We start from the raw sequence: 21,049 nt of genomic DNA on the forward strand, positions 1-21,049 counted from the left end.
GGATAGAGTGAATGTAGAGAGGATGTTTCCACTAGTACTGTACTGGCATGTGGATATGCAGGGAATGGAGGGGTGCAGGCAGATGGGATTAGTTTAAAGTAGAATCATGGCAGGTGCAAAGAGGGTGGGCTGAAGGGCTTGTTCCTTGTTGCATTTGTTCATGTTTTATGCGTTGGCAACAGGTGATACCGCTGGGTGATACTCTTTTGTTCTATTGCAGAACGACCTCTTGTTCTTGAAGGTTACCAGTCAGTTGCATCACCTGAGCATCAAGTGTGCCATCCATGTGCTACACGCCAACAAGTTCCACCCAAACTGCCTGCGACGTCGACCTTCTGATGAGGTAAGGGCCCATTCTTCGGAATGTTTACCCGGCATGTCACACACGTGACCATATGTCATCACACTCAGTGATACATTAAAAAGATTCTTGTAAGAGATTAATCTTATGCCTTACTGTTTTCCTACCCACAGAACTATAATGCATGTCTGCCACAGATATGAACATTCTAGCTTTTTAAAATTCAGTTTGTGCACTGCTTCCGTGTGGTGTCACACATGTGACCAGTCGTATTTTACCTCCTACCCTAAACAAACATTGTCAGCGTGACATATAAATAATTTCACGATAAACCGAAAATAAATATGGATCATATATATATAGTACAAAACAATGCACCTGTAATGCTTTCAGAATTAGAAGAGATGTATTTCACAATGTTTCATCTTTTTGGTCACACACGTGACTAAGACTGGGGCCCCATGGGGTCTCCCATTGTCACGTGTCGATGAAGGGCCCTGGGCCCCTTCGATGCTTTGTTGTGCAACAGTGTGTCGTAGCACAGAGAACAAAGTCTGCGCAGAACCAAGGACCAAATTACAGAATCAACCAGATTTGAATCGTTGAAATCTCTTCTCGCCTAATGGTGGATTCTTACCACAATCCACCGGTTTGTACGTTCTCCCCGTGAGGTTTTCTCCGGGATCTCCGGTTTGCTCCCACACTCCAAAGACATGTAAGTTTGTCGGTGAATTGGCTTGGCATAATTGTAAATTATCCCTAGTGTGTGTCGGATAGTATAAGTGTGTGGGCATCACTGGTCAGTGTGAACTCGGTGGGCCGAAGGGCCTGTTTCCACGTTGTATCTCTAAACTAAACTAAACCAACTAAGATTTGGAATCGCCAATAGTGACATAACTTTTAATTCCAGATTCATTTAAGTGTAAATTTGCCAGCTGCTCTGGTGGGATTTGAACTTGTGTCTCCAGTTCACGTCCAGGCTTCTAGTCCAGAAACGTAGCTACTGTTCTTAAGCCACGTGTTTTCTTGTCCGAATCAGAGCGCTGTTTATGAGAGCATGTGTGCATCAATTAACTGAGGCAAAGTCAGGCTTCCTTGTCCTTGTGAAGTCAGTGGGAATCTGACCTCACTTCACACTTACTTCCAGTTCAGTTTATCGATTAACAATTGAGGCAAAGTCATGCCGAACTTCCCCTTGTCCTTGTGAACCCTCATTCCCTTGGGATCCATCTGACCTCACTTCCACACTTAGCTCTTCCAGTTCAGTTTAGTTTATTGTCACGAGGTACAGTGAACATTTTTTTGTTGTGTGCTAACCAGTCAGCAGAACAGTGAACAGTTTTTTGTTGTGTGCTAACCAGTCAACAGAAAGACTACATGATCACAATCAATCCATTTACAGTGTATAGATACATGATAAGGGAATAATGTTTAGTGCAAGGTAAAGTCAGAAAAGTCTGGTCGAGGATAGTCCAAGTGTCATCAAAGAGGTAGATAGTAGTTCAGCACTGCTTTCTGGTTGTGGTAGGATGATTCCGTTGCCTGATAACTACTGCCATTTGTTTAGACAATCCTTCTACAAGAATCTTGGAATTTTCAGGGGAGGTTTGAAGAAAATTGCATTCACTTTGCAAAACTCTCCCACATATTCTGGTTCCCCAGCTACTGGAAGGATATGATTAAAGTTGGAAAGGGTGCAGAAGAGATTCATCCCCAGAATATTACCTGGGCTTGCGTGATTGAGTTATAGGGAGAGTTTGGATAGGCAGGATAAATTTTACTTTGGACTGTAGGAGGCTGAGAGGTGACCTTATTTAGGTGTACAAGTTCACCATTTGCTCGTGTGTCAGACGATGTAGCTCACCGTCGGCTTCTGTCGTTGTCCAACATGTTGACAGAATTGTCGCCCGACACGTCACAGAGCGCATCGCGTCGTGGCTTCCAGGGAGCGCCACAAGGAGGCTTCTGTCATGGATCCCCCAAGTACAAGTTCATGAGGGACATGGATAAAATGAACGCTCACGGTCATAGAGGGACACAACGTGGAAACGGGCCCTTTGGCCCACCTTGCCCACAACGGCCAACATGTCCCATCTACACTAGTCCCAGCTGCCTTCCATGTACCTGTCTAACAGTTTCTTAAATGTTGGGATAGCAGACAGTTCATAGCAGCCTGTTCCATACACCCACCACCCTTTGTGTAAAAAAAGTTACCCATCAGATTCCTATTAAATTTTTCCCCTTCACCTTAAACCTATATCCTCTGGTCCTCGATTCACCTATCCTGGACAAGAGACTCTGTGCATCTACTCGATGTATTCCTCTCATGATTTTATACACCTCTATAAGATCACCCTCATTCTCCTGCGCTGCAAGGAAAAGAGACCCAGCCTACTCAACCTCTCCCTATAGCTCACACCCTCTAGTCCTGGCAACATCGTAAATCTTTTCTTCCTATGTCCTCTCAGTCCTCTCCCGACAGTAGAGGATTCTAAAACTGGAGGGTCTATGTTAATGTTGAGAGGGGAGAGAGTTAAGAGGGACCAAAATACCCCATCTACACCAGTCGCACTTGCCTGTGTTTGCCCCATACCCCTCTATACCTATCCGACCCATGTAAAACCTAACCTACCCAAGTTCTCCAGAGATGCTGCCTGACCCGCTAAGTTAATCCAGTACTTTGTGTATAACCTTTAATGGACATTAATGCAGATATATGAATAGGAAGAGATTAGAGGGATGTAGGCCAAATGCTGGCCTATGGTAGTAGCACGCAATGCTAACTTGGTCGGCAAAGACAAGGTGGGCCGAATGGCCTGTTACTATGCTGCACAGCTCAGATTCAATGAATAATTTCAGTATCCCGCTTGTTTGTGCGCAGAATCACACGACCCCTTCTGACGTGGTCCAGTGGTCCAACCACCGCGTAATGGAGTGGCTGAGGGCTGTCGATCTTGCGGAGTACGCGCCAAACCTCCGCGGGAGTGGAGTCCACGGTGGCCTGGTTGTAAGTGCATCGGTTCAAACATGCGTTCTCTTGCACGGAAACTAGTGCGGCAGCAAAGTGGCATAGCTGCCTCCCAGCTTCGGTGACGCATGTTCAATCCTGGCCCTGGTTGCTGTCTGTGTGGAGTTTGCATGTTCTCCATGTGTTTCAGTGGGTTTCCTCCAGCTACCCCGGCTTTCTCCCACATCTCAAAATCTTGCAAGTTAAACGGCAAATCTAAATCACCCCTAATGTGTAGGGAATTGGGATAACAGAGGTTTGTAGGCTAATTGTCTTGGTAAAATTGTAAATTGTTCCCAGTGTGTAGGATAGTGTTTGTGTGCGGGGATCGCAGGTTAGCGAGCACTGGCTGGGCCAAAGGGCCTGTTTCCGCTCAGTATCTCAAAACTAAACTCCTTGTCTTGATGTAGATATTGGAACCACGGTTCAACTCTGAAACGTTGGCTTTGCTACTCAATATCCCGCCTCAGAAGACCTTACTTCGACGGCACCTGACCACGCACTTCAACCTGCTGATCGGACCCGACGCTCAGCAGGAAAAGAGAGAGATAATAGAGTCCAGTAACTTCATGCCCCTCAACACCACAGCCAAAGTGAAGGTAGGTACCGGCAGACGCCAGCACCTCAGCCTATCGCAGAACCTCCCGTGGAATGGGGGCTGTCCACTTTCTGCCCGGTCTTGTCTGACCGCAGTAACTTTCCATTCTCTGTCTTTCCACCTCAATCCCACAATGTCATCCAGTCCTTCCACCCACCTGATATACTTCTCCTTCCCCATTTGTCACCCCTTTCACTCTACCCCCTTCTCCATCTCTCTTTGCCTCTCCCTATCTCCTTATCTCTCTCCCTCTCTCCTTGCCTCTCTCCCTCTCTCCTTGCCTCTACTCTCCCTCCCTTCCTCTCCCCTCCCTCTCCCACTCCCTCCCTCTCCCACTCCCTCTCTTTGCCTCTCTCCCTCTCTCTGCCTCTTTCCCCCTCCCTCTTTGCCTCTCATTCCTCCCCTCTCTCTCTCTCTGCCTCTTTCTCCCTCTCTCTTTGCCTCTCTCACTCTTTTCCTCTCTCCCTCTCCTCCTCAGCACGTCTACTGTTCTGTCTCTCGCTCGAATCTTTATTTATATTTTTTTTCTCTCTCTCTGTGTAGCCAAAGAGACTCAGTTTCTCCCACTTTGGGAATCTGAGGAAGAAGAGGCCCGATGAATGCACAGACTACCTTTGCCCGACGGACTCCATGCAGCCAGCAGCCAATGGCTCCCAGAGGAGCAGCGCGGGTCACCGAGGGAAGAATGCCATGGTGGATAGGGGCCTGGGTCGGCCGGGCCAGGTGAGGAGCCTGGACTGAGGGCCGCGGTCCCAGCTGTACTGTCTGGCCAGCCTTGTCCCCGCAGCTCACTGACACCTTCTGTGAGCCTTCCTTCCACAACCTCAGGCCAAATAACCATTGTGTGACGGCACTAATCGTTGGGCGACGATAACGTCCCACATTGAGCCACAAGCACTCATTGTCTATGACATAAGAAGCTGGCGTGCAAGTGCACACACAGTGCCCGTCTGTGAAACCAAAGCATTCTTTGTACAGATTCACCAGAATATATATTTCAGGAGGTAAAGCCAGGTCGAATGACATTTGTACTGTGTAATTTTAGATGATTGAAATCTGTGTAAAATGTATTATTTGTGTGCAAAGGGACATATTTTATATTTATGATTCGAAGATGAAGTTATGCCTCGGGGCCCCTTGAGCCAGAAGTAGACCTTGTGTAGAAAGAGGGGCCGTCTCGATCACAACTTTCCTGGGAGGTTTGTAGGACCCACTCTGACCACAGTATCGTGTCCTTGGGATTGTGTGAGGTGGGGTGGGGTGGGAATGTGGAGTAAGTTCCCGACAGCTATTCTGTGTCCGACGTGTTGGGCTTCCCATTTAAAAAGTGAAAAATTCCAATGGGATTCGGAAGTCGGGCTTCGTGTTGGGGGGGGGGAGGGGGTGGGGAGTCGTGGCCGGCATTGCTGTGGGATCCTGCTGTGTACCCCTGTGAACCCACCTGCCCCTCCCTCCTGCCACCAAACCCCCTCACCCCAAACCACTCGAGGGGGGGGGCAAAGAAATGGCCAAAATCAGGTGCCAGACACATAGAATTTCCTCCTACAAACTGCCAAGCCTTCTCCCCATTGGTAACCTTCATTTAATTAATCCAAGATTCTTCGCACTTTTTAATAAAAAATAAATGTCAAAATCCACAGATGAACCCAGATAAAGGCAGAAGCTGCTGGAAACATTCAGCGCATCAGGCAGCGTCTGTGGAGAGAGGGAGCTGAGATTTGTTTCCAACCATCTGTGCTTCTTTCTTCACAGATGCCAACTGCTGTTCCGAGTATCTGTGACATATTCTGTTTCTTAGCCCCAAACTGCCACCAGCATCTTCCAATTGTTTTTTTTATTCCTGATCATTCTCCAGGGGAATACAGAGGGTAGGAAATTTAGTGTAAGGGGTGAGAGATGTTCGACACGATTGGCCTGTTTCCGTGTGTATCTCTAAAGTCTATAAGAATGTACTCGGAGGCAAGGAGCATCGGCCTCTCTGCTCTTGGTAACATTGGCTTATCCGTGAGTTGCTGTCTCATCCGTATCACCGACCAGGCTCGACATTTAGTCACTGGTCCGTTGCCTGCCATTTTCCTGCCCGCTAGATTACTCCCTCATGGTGAAGATCTGATCTAATTTAATGTGTAAAATCCGCTCAGGGGATTCCAACACTCAAGGCTGTGTTGTGGGGTTGCATTTCATGGATCCTCTGGCATTTTTAACTGTAAAACCAATGTTTTTACTACATGCTTTTTAAACCGAGAATAAATATTTTATCTGGTGTGTAAGTGGGATGATGTTTTGCCCAGATGATTCACTCACATTGGTTAAAAGATCTAATCTTCATACGGGAGATACAAGAGACTGCAGATGCTGGAATCCTGAGCAAGACAAGTGCCGGAGGAGCTCAGCAGGTCAAGCAGCATCTGTGGAGGGAATGGACAGGAGATGTTTCAGGTCGGGACCCTTCTTCAGACTGGAGAAGGGTCCCAACCCAAAGTCCCGACGTCAACAATGTATTTTACAACAAAGTCCACTCAAATTAATCCACAGAACACCAGGGTCTCGACCCGAAACGTCACCTGTTCCTTTACTCCAGAGATGCTGCCTGAGTAACCCGCTGAGTTACTCCAGCATTTTGTGTCTACCCACAGAACTAGATATTTGCATCAAAAAAAGACGCGAAGTGCTGGAGTAACTCAGCAGGCTATTGACCTATTCATATTCTCCAGAGATACCGCCCATTGCTCCAGCACTTTGTGTCTTTTTTTCTCTGTAAACCAGCATCTGCAGTTCCGTGTTTCGATCACTGCATCGACTAACTTTCGGAGATCCCAACAATACTGATGAACCCCTTGGACTGGTGTAGACATGTATATCTATCTCACTGCCTTGCCTTGCTGAAATGTGCCAGGCCTGAATTTTAGGAATGTGTGTTATTAACATTGGTGACAAATCACAAAGCCATATCAGAAATATGAATGAAGCCAAATTAAGAGGAATGTGGATTTAATCTTGATTCTATTTGCAGTGTTTTACAGCTTGGAAACGGGGCCTTCAGCCCAACTAGTCCATGCTGATAAAAAGGTGCTTGTCCAAACTCTTCCCATTTGCCTGTAGCAAGAATTGGAGAGTAGCTGGAGAAACTGGGTCAGGCAGTATCTGTGAAAGGAATCGGACAGTCCATATTTGGGTCAAGAGCCATCATCTGATTCTCTCACTTGCCCATGTTTGGCCCAGATTCCTCTCAGCCTTTCCTATGCATCTACCTGTCCAAGTGTCTTTTAAATATTACTTACTTTCATAGGAAATCGAGGCCAATGAGGTTAGTGCAGAACGGTAGGTGAAAGATCAGTCATGATATTACTGAGTGGTATAGCAGGAACAATGGGGCCGAATGGCCTCGCTCTGCCTCTATTTCTAATGACCTCCAATTAGCCAGAGAAAACTACTTTACTCGCTGAGTAAAGTCTAATATGCAAATCAATTTTGATAAGCTTCATCTTTGTAAAGAAGAAACTTTTAACCTCAAATTCCAAAAGTGATATTCTTAAATATTCCTATCAGGTTTATATCCTTTATTCAACACCACTGAATAGTTTCTTAAAGGTATTTCTCACTGTGGGGAAACTCTTAGATTTTACAGAATATATACAAAAATGTTTTAATTTTTGTTTTTTTATAAAATTGCAAATAAAGAGAATTTTATTGCCAAGATTGCACTGTTTCATTCTCTGTCGGGGAGGGTGTGTGTGTGTGTGATTTGTGTGTGAGATTTGTGTGTTCTGCAAGTTTCTGTGTGTATGTGTGTTTCTGTGTGTGTGTGTATTTCTGTGTGTGTGCGTTTCCGTGTGTTTGTGTGTGTGTGTTTGTATTTCTGTGTTTGTGTGTGTGTGATTTGTGTGATCTGCAAGTTTCTATGTGTGTGCGTTACCGTGTGTTTGTGGGTGTGTTTCTGTGTGTGTATTTCTATGTGTGTGTGTATTTCTGTGTGTGTAGGCTTGGGCTGGGGTACACACATGAGCAAGTCTGAGCCCCAACAACACTCTGTCACGTGGGCCAAATGGCCCCTTTCTCTGCTGTCCACTTGATGTAGAAAAGTAGTTGTTCCTGAATGTGGAGTTGGTGCGAGATTTCCGGGTTCTATCTCCTGCCCAACGGTGGCAGTGAGAAGTGGGCATGGCATGGAGGGGATCCTTGATGATAGATGCCACCTTCTCGAGGCAGCTCCTGGTGTAGATGCTTTCTATGGTGGAGGGGATAGTGGCCGTGATGGACCGGGCCGAGTCCACCACTCTGCAACTTCTTGCGTTAAAATTGCCATCCCAGGCATGATCAGTCAGGATACATTCTACAGTACATCTGTAGACATTTGTTAGAGTATTCCGAGACATCCCAAATCTCTTTAACCCTCCAAGAAAGTACAAGTGTTGGTGTACGTTCTTCATGATTGCCTTTATGTGCTGGGCCCAGCATTTTGAAGCTGCCTACACTCTCCACCACTGCCCCACCATTAAAAACTGGCACATAGTAATTTAACTTCCCCTTTCTAATAGTCAGTAGAGAGAGGGAGGGGTAGAATAGGCTGGAAGATCATGGGTGAGGTGGTGGGGGGGTGGTGATGGATATCTGGAGCCAGGTGAGGTGAGGTGAGCATGATTCGCAGGTGGGCGGAGGGGGTGGTTGATGCCTCTGGGGCTGGTGGGTGAGAGAAGGAAGCAGACAAGGAAATAAAATGGACGCAAGCTCAGGACGGCCACTCGGTGAGAACATTAGCAATGAAGTCACAGTGGGAAAACACTGCGAGAACGACTTGTAGAACTCCCACCAAAGAGGGCAGTAGAGTTTCCTCATTGTAATGTTTAGTTTAGTTTAGAGATACAGCATAGTCCACACCGACCATTGATCACCTGTTCTATGCTATTTCACGCTCTCATCCACTCCCTACACATTCGGGAGCAATTTATAGAGGCCATTGAACTCGACAAACTGTCTGAAGAAAGATCTCGATCCAAAACGTACCTTATTCCTTGTCTCTGGAGAAGCTGCCTGGCCCGCTGAGTTACCCCAGCATTTTGTGTCTATCTTCGGTGTAAACCAGCATCCTGTGCATAACCTGCAAATCTGCACGTCTTTACCCACATGGGCTGTTCACAGCATTGATGGGAGAATTAGCCATGTAGAGATACAGCAGGGCAACACGTGCTTCAGCCCACCATTATGGTTATCTAGTCTACAATATTATTTACAATGTATTAGTATACAATGAACTTTATTTTTCTGTTAGGAACTTTGGTTTCTGCAATCATACAACAAAAAAGAAACAAAATAAATAAACAATTGATTTGTACTTTTTTTTATTGTATATTATCTCTGTAAAGAGAGTTAGATATAGCTCTTAGGGCTAATACAGTCGAGGGATATGGAGAGAAAGCAGGAATGGGGTACTGCTTCTCCTAGATGATCAGCCATGATTATATTGAATGGAGGTGATGGCTCGAAAGGCCGAATTACCTACTCCTGCACCTATTTCCTGTGTCTGTGTTTCTAAGTAAGAATATCATTGTTCTGTTGCCAGTAGGATTAAATACTCTTGACTCTTGAGTCCATGTCAACTACCATCAAGCACTCATTTTTACTCTAATCCTACGCCAACCTCTTTAATTGTGGTTGGACTTTGCCATTGAGATACAGTGTTGATGGGGATGGGGCCTGGTTTTGCAGGTGGAAGATTCTGAAGGGCCGGTCCATCAGATTTGGACTTTCTCTGAAGGCATGAACAACCGTACGGTGAGGACAGCATGTCCTGTTGAAGTTTTCTCATTGCTTGTGTGTGCCTCTGGTCACTCCCACCGCGCAGGAGACTGTTTAACGTACTCAAAGTGCTCCATGACCAGCATCCATGTCATGGAGTGAAGACCAAGCTTTCATTTGTCCAACACAACCCTAACAATCGTAGCACCGTGGGGCTTGTCGAGAGTGTCAAACACGGGACTTTAGTATTTAGAGATACAGCGCGGAAACAGGCCCGACATCCCGCTGAGTCCGTGCCCACCAGCGATCCACGTACTCCAGCACTGTCCCACACACTGGGGACAATTTACGATTTTTACATAAGCCAATTAATCCACAACCTCCTGTACGTCTTTCAAGTGTGGGTAGAGACCAGAGCACCTGGAGAAAACCGACACAGTCACAGGGAGAACAAACAAATTCTGCACAGCCAGCACCTGCATAGTCAGGATCGAACCCGGTCCCTGGCGCTGTAAGGCAACAACTCTACCGCTGTGCAGCCCTATCAGTATTCTCCAGAGATTGGAGCCTAACCCACTGAGTTGGTCTTTACTGTGGGGTTTTTCTGCACATTTGCATTTCTTTGCTCATAAATCTGGTGACTGGTTTTGTGGAATTGGATTTAACCCATGAGTTCAAGTTCAAGTTACATTTGTTATCACATGCAACAATTGGTACAGTGAGATTTGAATTACCACACAGCCATACTAATAAAACGAAAACACAATACACGATAGAATGTAACATGAACATCCCCACACAGCAGAATCAATGTTTCCCACTGTGAGGGAAGGCAATAAAGTTCAATAATCTTCTCCCCGGGCAAGAGTTCTATCCGCTGAATCCTGGCTGACAACCTGATAACGTTTTCCTTTAATAATTGATAAGAACGCAGCTACCTGCCTCAATGACTATCTTCTAGTAGCCCTTGCATCCACCGTATTGTAGTGTTTCGTGAGGGTGGTTAAGGTACAAGTCAACTCAGAAATTACCTGAGTCCACTATCGCCACAACTGGCCAATGGTAGATGCTATCTCACTGGCTTTTCACTCTGTTGGACCTGTACCTCCTGCTGCCGTTGGGCCTGAGCTATAGGGAGAGGTCAGGCCGGCTATTCCTTGGAGCACAGGAGGCCAAGGGGTGATATTAAGAGGGTGTATAAGAATAGACCGGGTGAATACGCTCTTTTTCTCAGGGGAGAGGAATCAAGAACTAGAGATCATAGGTTAAAGGTGAGAGAGGAAAGATTTAGTGGTAACCTGAGGGGCAACTATTGCGACACAGAGGCTAGTGGGTATATGGAGCAAGCTGCCAGAGGAAGTAGTTGAGGCAGGCAATAACAACATTTAAAAGACATTTGGACAGGTTGATGAACAGGAAAGGTTTAGAGGGATATGGGCCAAAGGTGGGCAAGTGGAACTAGCATGGATGTCAGGCCAAAGGGCCTGTTTCTGTACTATATGCCAATGACCTTGCCTGAATTGATTTCAAACATATTTTTGTTCCATTCAGAGCATAAAAAACATTAAATTAAATGTTATCCATTCGGCAGATACATGACCAATTTCATTTTTTTCTCGATCGCCAAAGGTTCCTTTCATAAGGAGATTTTGTTTTGATGATATATACAGTTCCTTAAAAAATAATAAGATTTTATCTTGGGTGTTCAATCCTCGTGGTTTATGGTGTGTATTCTGTGAATGAATTCATAACTCTTCGGCTAAAGAACGGACTGTAAATTTAAAGGTGCTGTTCCTTAAAGGTACTTTTTGCCCACTTTTTTTTATATACAGAACCCAGAATGCTTTTGTTCTAATGATCTGCCAACAAACTGAGTTAGTTTCACTCTTGGAAACTGTGAAGGTGAAAAGTTATTTAATAAATTAAAAAATAATTTAAAACAAATCCTCTCCCCTGGTGAGTTTATTCCTGCGATGGAAGCTATGAAAGGCACAATATATTTTTTTAATCTAAACCTGAGAGGGATGGCAGTGGATCAAGGAAGGAAATAACATGAGCACAAGCAATAAAGGTTTATTAAATTTAGAACCAATTTTTTTTTAATTAAAAAAAACAAAACCGCCAGAGGACCTCAGTGGGTCGGGCAGCATCTATGGAGGGAAATGTGCAGATGGCTTTTGAGGTCGGGGCCCTTCCTCAGTCTGACGATATGAAATGTCTGTTCATTCTCTTCCACAGATGCTGCCTGACCCGTTGAGTTCCTCCAGTAGTTTTGTTTTATTTAAGATTCCGGCATCTGCATTTTATTTGTGTCTCCTGTTTTTTCCTTTATAGTTCCTTTAGAGAGACACAGCCTGGAAACAGGCCCTTCGGCCCACCGAGTCCGAACCGACCAGCGATCCCTGCACATTAACACTATCCTACACACACACACAAGGGACAATTTACATTTATACCAAGCCAATTAACTCACAAACCTATACGTCTTTAGAGGGTGGGAGGAAACCGAAGATCTCGTGCAGGTCACAGGGAGAACATACCAACTCCATACAGACAACGCCCGTAGTCAGGATCGAACCAGGGTCTCTGGCGCCGTGAGGCAGTAGCTCTACCGCTTCGCCACCGTGCTGCCATTTCTTCATAAATGTCAGGTTTCATTCTCATTCTGTTTACATCCCTCCAGATTCTCCTTCACTGAGAGATTCACTCTCAGCCAGTTCCATCACATGTCACTCAGACATCGCTGGCCAATTATAGGTTACCCCTTGTATCCATTCAAACTCTCCTCCCTTTTTACTACCCAGTACGTCATCTGTCAAGACTTATGTCAAGAGTCAAGAGTGTTTAATTGTCATGTGTACTTACATATACTCAATAAGCCCACGTTTCCTCCTTAACATACAAACAACATGTTTTAAAACAAGGTGTTCTCCTTAGTGTTGGAAATGGAGCTTATTTATTACATCAGGATTGAGTGATTAAATTAGAAGCATGAGGGGGGGATCTCATTGAAACTTAGCGAATAGTGAAAGGCTTGAATGGAGTGGATGTGGAGAGGATGTTTCCACTAATGGGAGCGTTTAGGACCAGACCTCAGAATAGAAGGCTGTTCCTTTGGGAAAGAGATGAGGGGGAATTTTTTCAGCCAGAGGGCAGTGAATCTGTGGAATTCATCGCCACAGAGGGCTGTGGAGGCCGTCAATAGATATTTTTAAGACAGAAATAGATAGATTATTGATTAGTATGGGTGTCAGGGGATGTGGGGAGAAGGAAGAAGAATGGGGTTAAGATAGATCAGCCATGATCGAATGACCATGTGGACTTGATGGGTTGAATGCCCTAATTCTGCCCCTATCACTTATGAACTTATGAATCTCAGACGTCTCTGGGAAGAAAAGTATGATTTACTTGATGTCCTTAAGCCCACATGATTTGCGACTTTCCAATCTTTCCAAGTGAGTCCAAGTATTTTCCTAAACACCTAATTGTTTTTATAAGTGAGCCAGCTTGCGTAACATAGTCATACAAAACAAAACTGTGCAAAAACTCTTCACACATTCATAGTTTGCAGTCAACTCCATTGTAGCTGAAAAGCCTGTTTCAACTAGGGTTGCTAACTGTCCCGTATTAGCCATGACAAATTGGTTTGTCCTATACGGGACCGCCCTAGTCCTGTATTTGACTGCTCGAGGGGACTGTCGGGTCAGAGTGCCGCGTCCGGCCCTGCCTCACCCGTCCCGACGTAGTGCAGCCCAAAGATCTTTGGTGCAGCTCATGGAGTGCAGCAGCAGCGTCTCGCCTGTTGGTCGGCAGCCCGGCCAGCTGTCTGACCTTCGGACCTTTGCTTAGCGCCCAAACCACCACCCCTCCTTCTCATGACCGATCATCGGTTCATGAGTTCGATGGGGTGCCGGACTTTGCGTGCGACGTTGCGCGGCCCGGTCCTCAGCTGGCCCACCGGCAGGACTTTGTGTAAAATCCAGCACCCGGGCCAACTGATCAGTCACGGCCGAGTCAGTCAATGAATTGCCATCGGGAATTTGTCCCATATTTCGACCTTTTGCCCCTTATTTGGGAGTGAGAAAGTTGGCAACTGTAGTTTCAACCCTGTTTCAACAACAGTTGCAATCCGGATAGAAGTACAATAATGAGAAGTACAGATAAGATAAACAGTCTGAAACATGTCCACTTGGATGAAGTGTCAAAGACTAGAAGAAAGTTTACATGTTAGGTACAGGGACAGTGGGTGGTGGGTATATGGAACAAACTGGCAGAGGAAGTGGGGCAATATTTTAAAGTGGTTTAATATTTTGAAATATTTAAAAATATTTCAAAAATAAACTTTATTCAGAATAAAATATATATACAAAACAAAAACTGTGCAGAAACTCTTTATACATTCTCTATGCATTCAATAGTATCATACTCAATAGTGTTTGCATCTGCCTTTAAACAAACACCCTTGACACACATGGAGCCACCTGGGGTGATATCCCTTCCTTTGTTGGAGGGATATCCCCACCAGAGTCAGGCCCTCAAGGTCCAGCAGCAGAAGGACACTCGACTCTGGTCCTCTCCCACAGAGCTTGGACAGGTTCATGGATAGGAAAGGTGCAGGGGGAAATTGGCCACATGCAGGCAATTGGGGCTAACTCAATGAGGCACCTTGGTCGGCATGAGCAAGTTGGGCCGCATGCCCTGTTTCCATGCTGTATGACTCAATGACTGTGATTCTATGACTCAGACTTCCACCACATCACCCTGCATCTAATGGAGCAACTGTGTGTACAGGATGATTCACAATACGTGGCCTCATTAGGCAAATGCTCGATTCAAATTCAAAGATATGTCAGTGAACATTGGATAACAAACTGGCCAACATTCTGATAAATGATTGGTGTCCCATGACTGTGAGAACACTAAATTAGCTGTTTCTCAGGAGAACCGGTTTCTGATAGAGTCATACACCAGCCAAACAGCCACTCCGCCCAACTCACCAATGCTGACCAAGATGCCCTATCTATCTAACTAAGCTCATCACATTTGCTCCCACCTGGCCCATATTCTTCCATACCTTTCCTTATCCATGTACCCATCCAAGTGTCTTTTCAGTGTTGTTATTGAATCTGCCTCTGCCACTTCCTCTGGCAGCTTGTTCCATTTACCCATAAGTTCACCTCTCATACTTCTGAGAGCCATTGAACAAAGACCCATTCTCCTCACCCATTCCTCCTCACCCCACCCCTCTGTTGTCGAAACTTAATTCTGTACAATCAATGATAAAAAGCAAAGTGCACAATGTCATGATCATGGTTGGAAAGGGATCTAAAATTATACAGAAGATTCAAGTGAAAATCCACTTCAAAGTGCTGCAATGCTTGCTTATGAAATAGCAGTAGATTAGTTTAGTTTAGTTTAGTTTAGAGATACAGTGTGAAAAAAAGGCCCTATGGCCCACCACGTCCACACTTTCGCATCCTACACACTAGGGGCAATTTACAGAGGCTGATTAACCCACGAACCTGCACGTCTTTTGAATATGGGAGGAAACCGGAGCACCTGGAGAAGACCCACGTGGTCCCGGGGAGAACGTACAAACTCTACACAGACAGCACCTGTAGTCAGGATCGAACCCGGGTCTCTGGCGCTGAAAGACAACAGCTCTACTGCTGCACCACTGTGCCTCCCGATTGTTACAATAAATTTACAAAAAGAAAGAAAAAGAATAGCTTGAATGTCCATAGAAAAATGCCTGCACGTAGAGGGATAGCTGTACAACACAGAAACAGCCCTTCGACCCACCTTGTCCATGCTGACCAAGATAGTTTGCTAGGAGAACGTAAATGCTCCACACAGAGTGCACCGAAGATTAGGATCAAACCCGGATCCCTTGGAACTGCAAGGCAACATTTCTACTAGTTGTACCACTGTGCTTCCAGGTCGGTGAATGTGGAAGTGATGGGTGAATTGGACTGGATGTATTGGTTAGCCTGCACTAACATTGCCCTAACCCCATCTGCCTGCATGTGGTCTATATCCCTCCATCCCCTGCCAATTCATGTGTGCCCATCTAAATGCCACTTAAATATCGCTATCAGATCTGCTTCCACCACCTATCCTGGTAGCGCATAAGTTCACCTCTCACACTTCTGAGTGGCATTGACCAAAGACCCATTCTCCTCACCCATTCCTCATCAAACTACCACTTCACCCCTAACAATCACTGGAGTGAGTGCACAAGAAACAGCAGATGCTGGAATCTTGAACAAAACACAAAGTGCTGGAGGAACTCAGGTCAGGTAGCATCTGTGGAGGGAAAAGGACAGGCGATGTTTCAGGGCAGGACCGTTCTAGTATTTCTGAAATACCAGCAGGTATTTTTTAAAGAGATCAAGTCGAGTTTATTGTCCTTGGCACAGAAACGGTGAAGCGGAGATCCAATAAAAGTCTTGCTTGCACACGGACTCGGACAACACACAAAAACATAAGAAACTGCTGATTCCAAACTGGAATCCTGAGCAAAGCACAAAGTGCTGGAGGAACTCAATGGGTCAGACAGCATCTGTGGAGGGAAATGTTTCGGGTCAGGGCCCTTCTTCAGACAGGCTGTGCAGACACAAAAGTATATTTTATACTTAGATGATTCAAGGATCCTACAAAGCAATGAAAAGTAAAAGAGTGTGCAAAACACAATTAGAAAATAAATCCATGTTTGTGTGAGAGGAAATCTGTAATGTTCCATTGTTGAGATCACACATTTGATGATGTTAAGCTGGAAAGAGTCCAGAGAAGATTTATGAGGATGTCACCAGTACTCGAGGGCCTGAGTGGTTGAGCTGGCTAGGACTTTATTCCTTGGAGTACAGGAGGATGAGGGGTGATCGTATATAGGTGTATAAGATCATGAGAGGGATAGACAAGGTAAATGCTCAGTCTTTTACCCAGAGTAGGAGAATCAAAAATCAGAGGACATAGGTTTAAGGTGAGGGAGGAAAGATTTAGTAGGAACCTGAGGGGGAACTTTTTTCCACAAAGGGTTGCAGGTGTATGGAGTGTGCTGCCAAAGGAGGTAGTTGAGGCACATGCCATGATAATGTTTACAAAAAAACATTTGGACAGGTACATGGATAGGACAGGTTTAGAGTGATATGGGCCAAATGCAGGCAGATACGATACGATACGATACGATATTACTTTATCGTCAGAACAAAGTCTGACATTTTTTTGCATCGCAGCAGTTCCATTTACAACATCACATAAAAGATAAAAGAGACTTGAAAACTTATGCATTAAGATATCAAGACAGGTCCCCAAAATACATACATTCAACCCAACATTACAATAACAAAGGACAAAAGAGTGCTTCAGTCTAACCTTATTAAATTTTGGAACCCTATATCTCCGGTTTGATGGTAATAAATTGTACTCACTGTTCAGAACGTGGTTGGGGTCAGAAGAAATATTGTTGGCCATCCTTGGTATATTTTTATGGTAGGTAGGTGGGACTAGTGATGATGGGGGCATGTTGGTAGGTGCGGGCAAGTTGGGCTGAAAGGCCTATTTCCACACTGTGACTATGACTTGATTTTAAGCAATACAGGAATGGTGAGACACTTTGAGAGAGAATCTCACAGCTTGACCCCTATTTTGACACCAGTGGTAGGGGAGGTTTAAATCCAGAGTGCATGTGATTTTTAGTTTAGAGAAACAGCGCAAAAAACAGGCCCTTCGGCGCACTGTGTCCACGGTGACCAGCGTTCCCCTGCCTCTAACGCTATCCTACACACAGGACCTACAAACCTGTGCGACTTTGGAGTGTGGGAGGAAGCCGGAGATCTCAAAAAACCCACGCGGTCCCAGGGAGAACGTACAAACTCCATACAGACAGCACCCATAGTCAGGATCGAACCTGGGTCTCTAAGGCAGCAACTCGGCCGTGCGTCACTCTGTTGCCGGAAATAAATTACAGAGCTTTACCAATTTATCATAGATCACAGAACAGTACTGTGCAGGAACAGGCCCTTCGGCCCACCATATCTGTGCTGAACATGATGCCAAGTTAAACTAATCTCTTCTGCCTGCAGGTGATCCATATCCCTCCATTCTCTGCATATCCAAAAACCTCTTGAGCTACACTATCATGTCTGCCTCCACCACCTCTACTCTCAGCGCGTTCCAGGCACCCACCACTCTCTGTGTAAAACACTTGCCATGCACATCTCCATTAAGTTTTGTCCCTCTTGCCTTATACCTACGCCCTCTAGTCTTTGGCATAACCACCCTGGAGAAAAAAAATGTTCTGGCTGTCAACCCATGCCTCTCATAACTTTATATGTTTCTATCAGGATATGTATATACTTTTATATAAATATTTACTTTAGTTTACATACTTCAGTAAATTCTTCTCCAGCGTTACGGGTGTGGGTTTCTGAGTGCAATAAATTCCCTCTACATTTGCATTGCAACCCATTTCATGATAAGCTTTTCTTTAATAAGCTTGCAAAGCAGTCACCATCTGTGATCCACCCAGATACACTAGAAAACGTCTTTATTTGCAAGGCAAATTGTAAGCTTAGTGGCGGATGACTCATGGTTCCAGTCTGTTTCAAACTCTTTCTCTATTTGTTTAATCGTTGAAGATTTGAGTAGAGCAGAAATCACCAGCACATTGCCCACGCTGCAGTCCGCACAACTGCACAGGTGATCTGCATTGGAACGAAACGTAACTGCTTGGTAAGTAATAACTGTTTCAAGTGTGCTCATTGTGAAATGTGAATGCATTGGTGATAACTTGCAAAGGGGTTGTTTTCGCTGCAGTGTTGGAGGTTGGTGGGAGACCTGATAGAAGTTTTTAAAACCATGAGAGGAATAGACGAGAGTAAACAGTCAGAACCTTTACCTCCACCACGCATTCCAGACTTGAGCTTTAAGGTGAGGGGAGGAACGTTTGTTGCGGGACAGGATTTTACACGGAGAGTGGTGGGTGCCAGGGTTGGTGTGGGACGCAGATTCTACAGTGACGTGAGAGAGGCTTTTGGATAGGCACATGGATATGCAGGGAATCTGCATGCAGGGCTGAAGGGCCTGTTCCTGTCCTGTAGTGTTCAAAGTCCGATGAAGGAAGAGATTAAAGTGGTTGACAATTGGATTTGACTACAATAAATAGGGCGGTCATGGTGGCGCAGCGGTAGAGTTGTTCCCTTACAGCGAATGCAGCGCTGGAAACCCGGGTTCGATCCCGACTGCAGGTGCTGGCTGTACCGAGTTTGTACGTTCTCCCCGTGATCTGCGTGGGTTTTCTTTGGGTTTTCAAAGGCGTACAGGTTTGTAGGTTAATTGGCTTGGTAAATGTTAAAAAAAAATGTCCCTTGTGGGTGTAGGATAGTGTTAATGTGCGGGGGTCGCTGGTCGACCCGTTGGGCCGAAGGCTCTTTTTCCGCACGGTATCTCTAAACTAAACTAAAAATAGTTTAATCTTAATTGCCCAGGGGTAAATTTTAAAACATAAAGTGCTGGAACAACTCAGGAAGTCAGACAGCATCCGTGAAGAGAAATGGAAGATTGGAACCCTTCTTCGGTCCGAAATATCGTCTGTCAATTCCCTCCACAGATGCTGCCTGACACACTGAGTTCCTCCAGCACTTTATGTTTTGCTCAATATTCCAGCATCTGCAGTTTCTTGTATCTCCCTCTTGCAAAGAATCAAAATGGTTTAACCCTCTGCGTGATATACATCAAGATAAGGAATATTTTGTTCAAATGTATTTGTTGCTGTATCGTAAGAAAGTGAAACATGTTCATTTTTGAAGGGGATTAAGGGAATATTCCTCATGGTCGAGGAATCTCAGTTGACAGGGAGATGCACGGAACTGCAGACGTTGGAATATTGAGTAAAACGCAAAAACGCAAAAACGAAATTTCGTTCAGACCAAAAGGTCTGAATGACAATAAAGGAATCCAATCCAATCCAAGTGCTGGAGTAACTCAGTGGGTGAGGCAGCATCTGTGGGGGGAGAATGTGTTCGCCACTTTTCGGGTTGGGACCCTTCTTCAGTCTGATTGTAGCTGGGAAGAGAAATCTGGAAAAGCCCAGCAGGTGACAGATGGAGACTGGTGGATGGGTGGAGCAAGAGAGAGAGGCAAGAGAAGAGAGGCTTGGGGAGACAAAAGGGTGTCAGATCAGGAGACAAAATGTGTCGGAAGCAATTGCAGATGCTGGTTAGAGCTAGAGGTTCACACGCACCTCCTCCAACCTCATCTACCATATCTGTTGTTCAAGATGTGGACTCTAATACATCGACGCGACCAAATGTAGACTGGCCGATCAGTCCGTCTGGACCTACCTGATCTCTTGGTTGCTAAACACTTTAATTATCCTTCCCATTCCCACACTGCCCTTTCTGTCCTAGGTCTCCTCCATTGTCAGAGGCTAAACACAAATTGGAGGAACAGCATCTTATATTTCGCTTGGGCAGCTTACAGCCCAGTGGTATAAATATTGATTTCTCTTACTTCAAGTAACCCCGGCATTCCCTCGTTCTCTATCCCTCCCCCACCCGTTACACTAGCTTCTCGTTTTCACCCAACAAACAGCTAACAATGGCCAGTTTCCTTTATCATCGTTACTTTTTTGCATATCTTTCATTCATTGTTCTCTATCTCTCTACATCATCATCTATATATCTCGTTTCCCTTTCTCGCGACTTGCAGTCTGAAGATGGGTCTCGACCCGAAACGTCACCCATTCTTTCTCTCCAGAGATGCTGCCTGTCCCGCTGAGTTACTCCAGCATTATGTGTCTACCTTCAGATCAGGAGAGAAGAGGAGTGAAATATAAAGCTGGAGGGAGGGCTACGGGTGGAGGGTCCCCACCTAGCCATTCTTTACAGAGATGCTGCCTGACCCACTGTTACTGCAGTATTTTGTGTCTATCTTAGAGATTAGACCAGCTTGGATTGATTTCTCAGGAGCTGAGGAGAGAACTGATATAAGTATATAAACTTAAGAGAGGCACAGACAGGGTACCAGTCTCAACTTTTTTCCCCCAAGATGAAAATGTCAAATGACTGAGGGCAGAGATTTAAAATGAGAGGGGGAAAAGTTTAAAGGAAGGTACACAAAAAAGCTGGAGAAACTCAGCGGGTGCAGCAGCGTCTATGGAGCGAAGGAAATAGCCAACGTTTCTCCTGCTTTTTTGTGTACCTTCGATGTTCCAGCATCTGCAGTTCCTTTTTAAAAAGTTTAAAGGAGATGTGTTGTGCAAGACTGGTGGATGGGTGGAGCAAGAGAGAGGGGGAAGAGAAGAAAGGGGGCACAGTTTAAGAACTATTTAGAACTGAGATGAGGAAAAACCTTTTCGCACAGAGTTGTGAATCTGTGGAATTCTCTGCCTTAGGCCGATTCGCAG

The 21,049-nt window shown here is 45.3% G+C and overlaps 1 protein-coding gene across 7 annotated transcripts in view; it reads left to right on the forward strand.

Moving 5' to 3' along the window:
- Nucleotides 1–4,781, forward strand: part of LOC129705639 (liprin-beta-2-like) — a 136,444-nt gene extending 131,663 nt beyond the window's left edge. For all 7 annotated transcript variants that reach the window (XM_055649290.1, XM_055649292.1, XM_055649294.1 and 4 more), the window contains 4 exons: nt 221–343; nt 3,183–3,308; nt 3,719–3,907; nt 4,450–4,781. In XM_055649290.1, coding sequence (XP_055505265.1) covers nt 221–343; nt 3,183–3,308; nt 3,719–3,907; nt 4,450–4,647 — 636 coding nt within the window. In that variant the 3' untranslated portion in view covers nt 4,648–4,781. The remainder of the gene's footprint in view (nt 1–220; nt 344–3,182; nt 3,309–3,718; nt 3,908–4,449) is intronic.
- Nucleotides 4,782–21,049: the final 16,268 nt, after the last annotated feature.

The sequence above is a fragment of the Leucoraja erinacea genome, chromosome 18 (assembly GCF_028641065.1).
Source record: "Leucoraja erinacea ecotype New England chromosome 18, Leri_hhj_1, whole genome shotgun sequence".
Lineage (NCBI taxonomy): Eukaryota > Metazoa > Chordata > Chondrichthyes > Rajiformes > Rajidae > Leucoraja > Leucoraja erinaceus.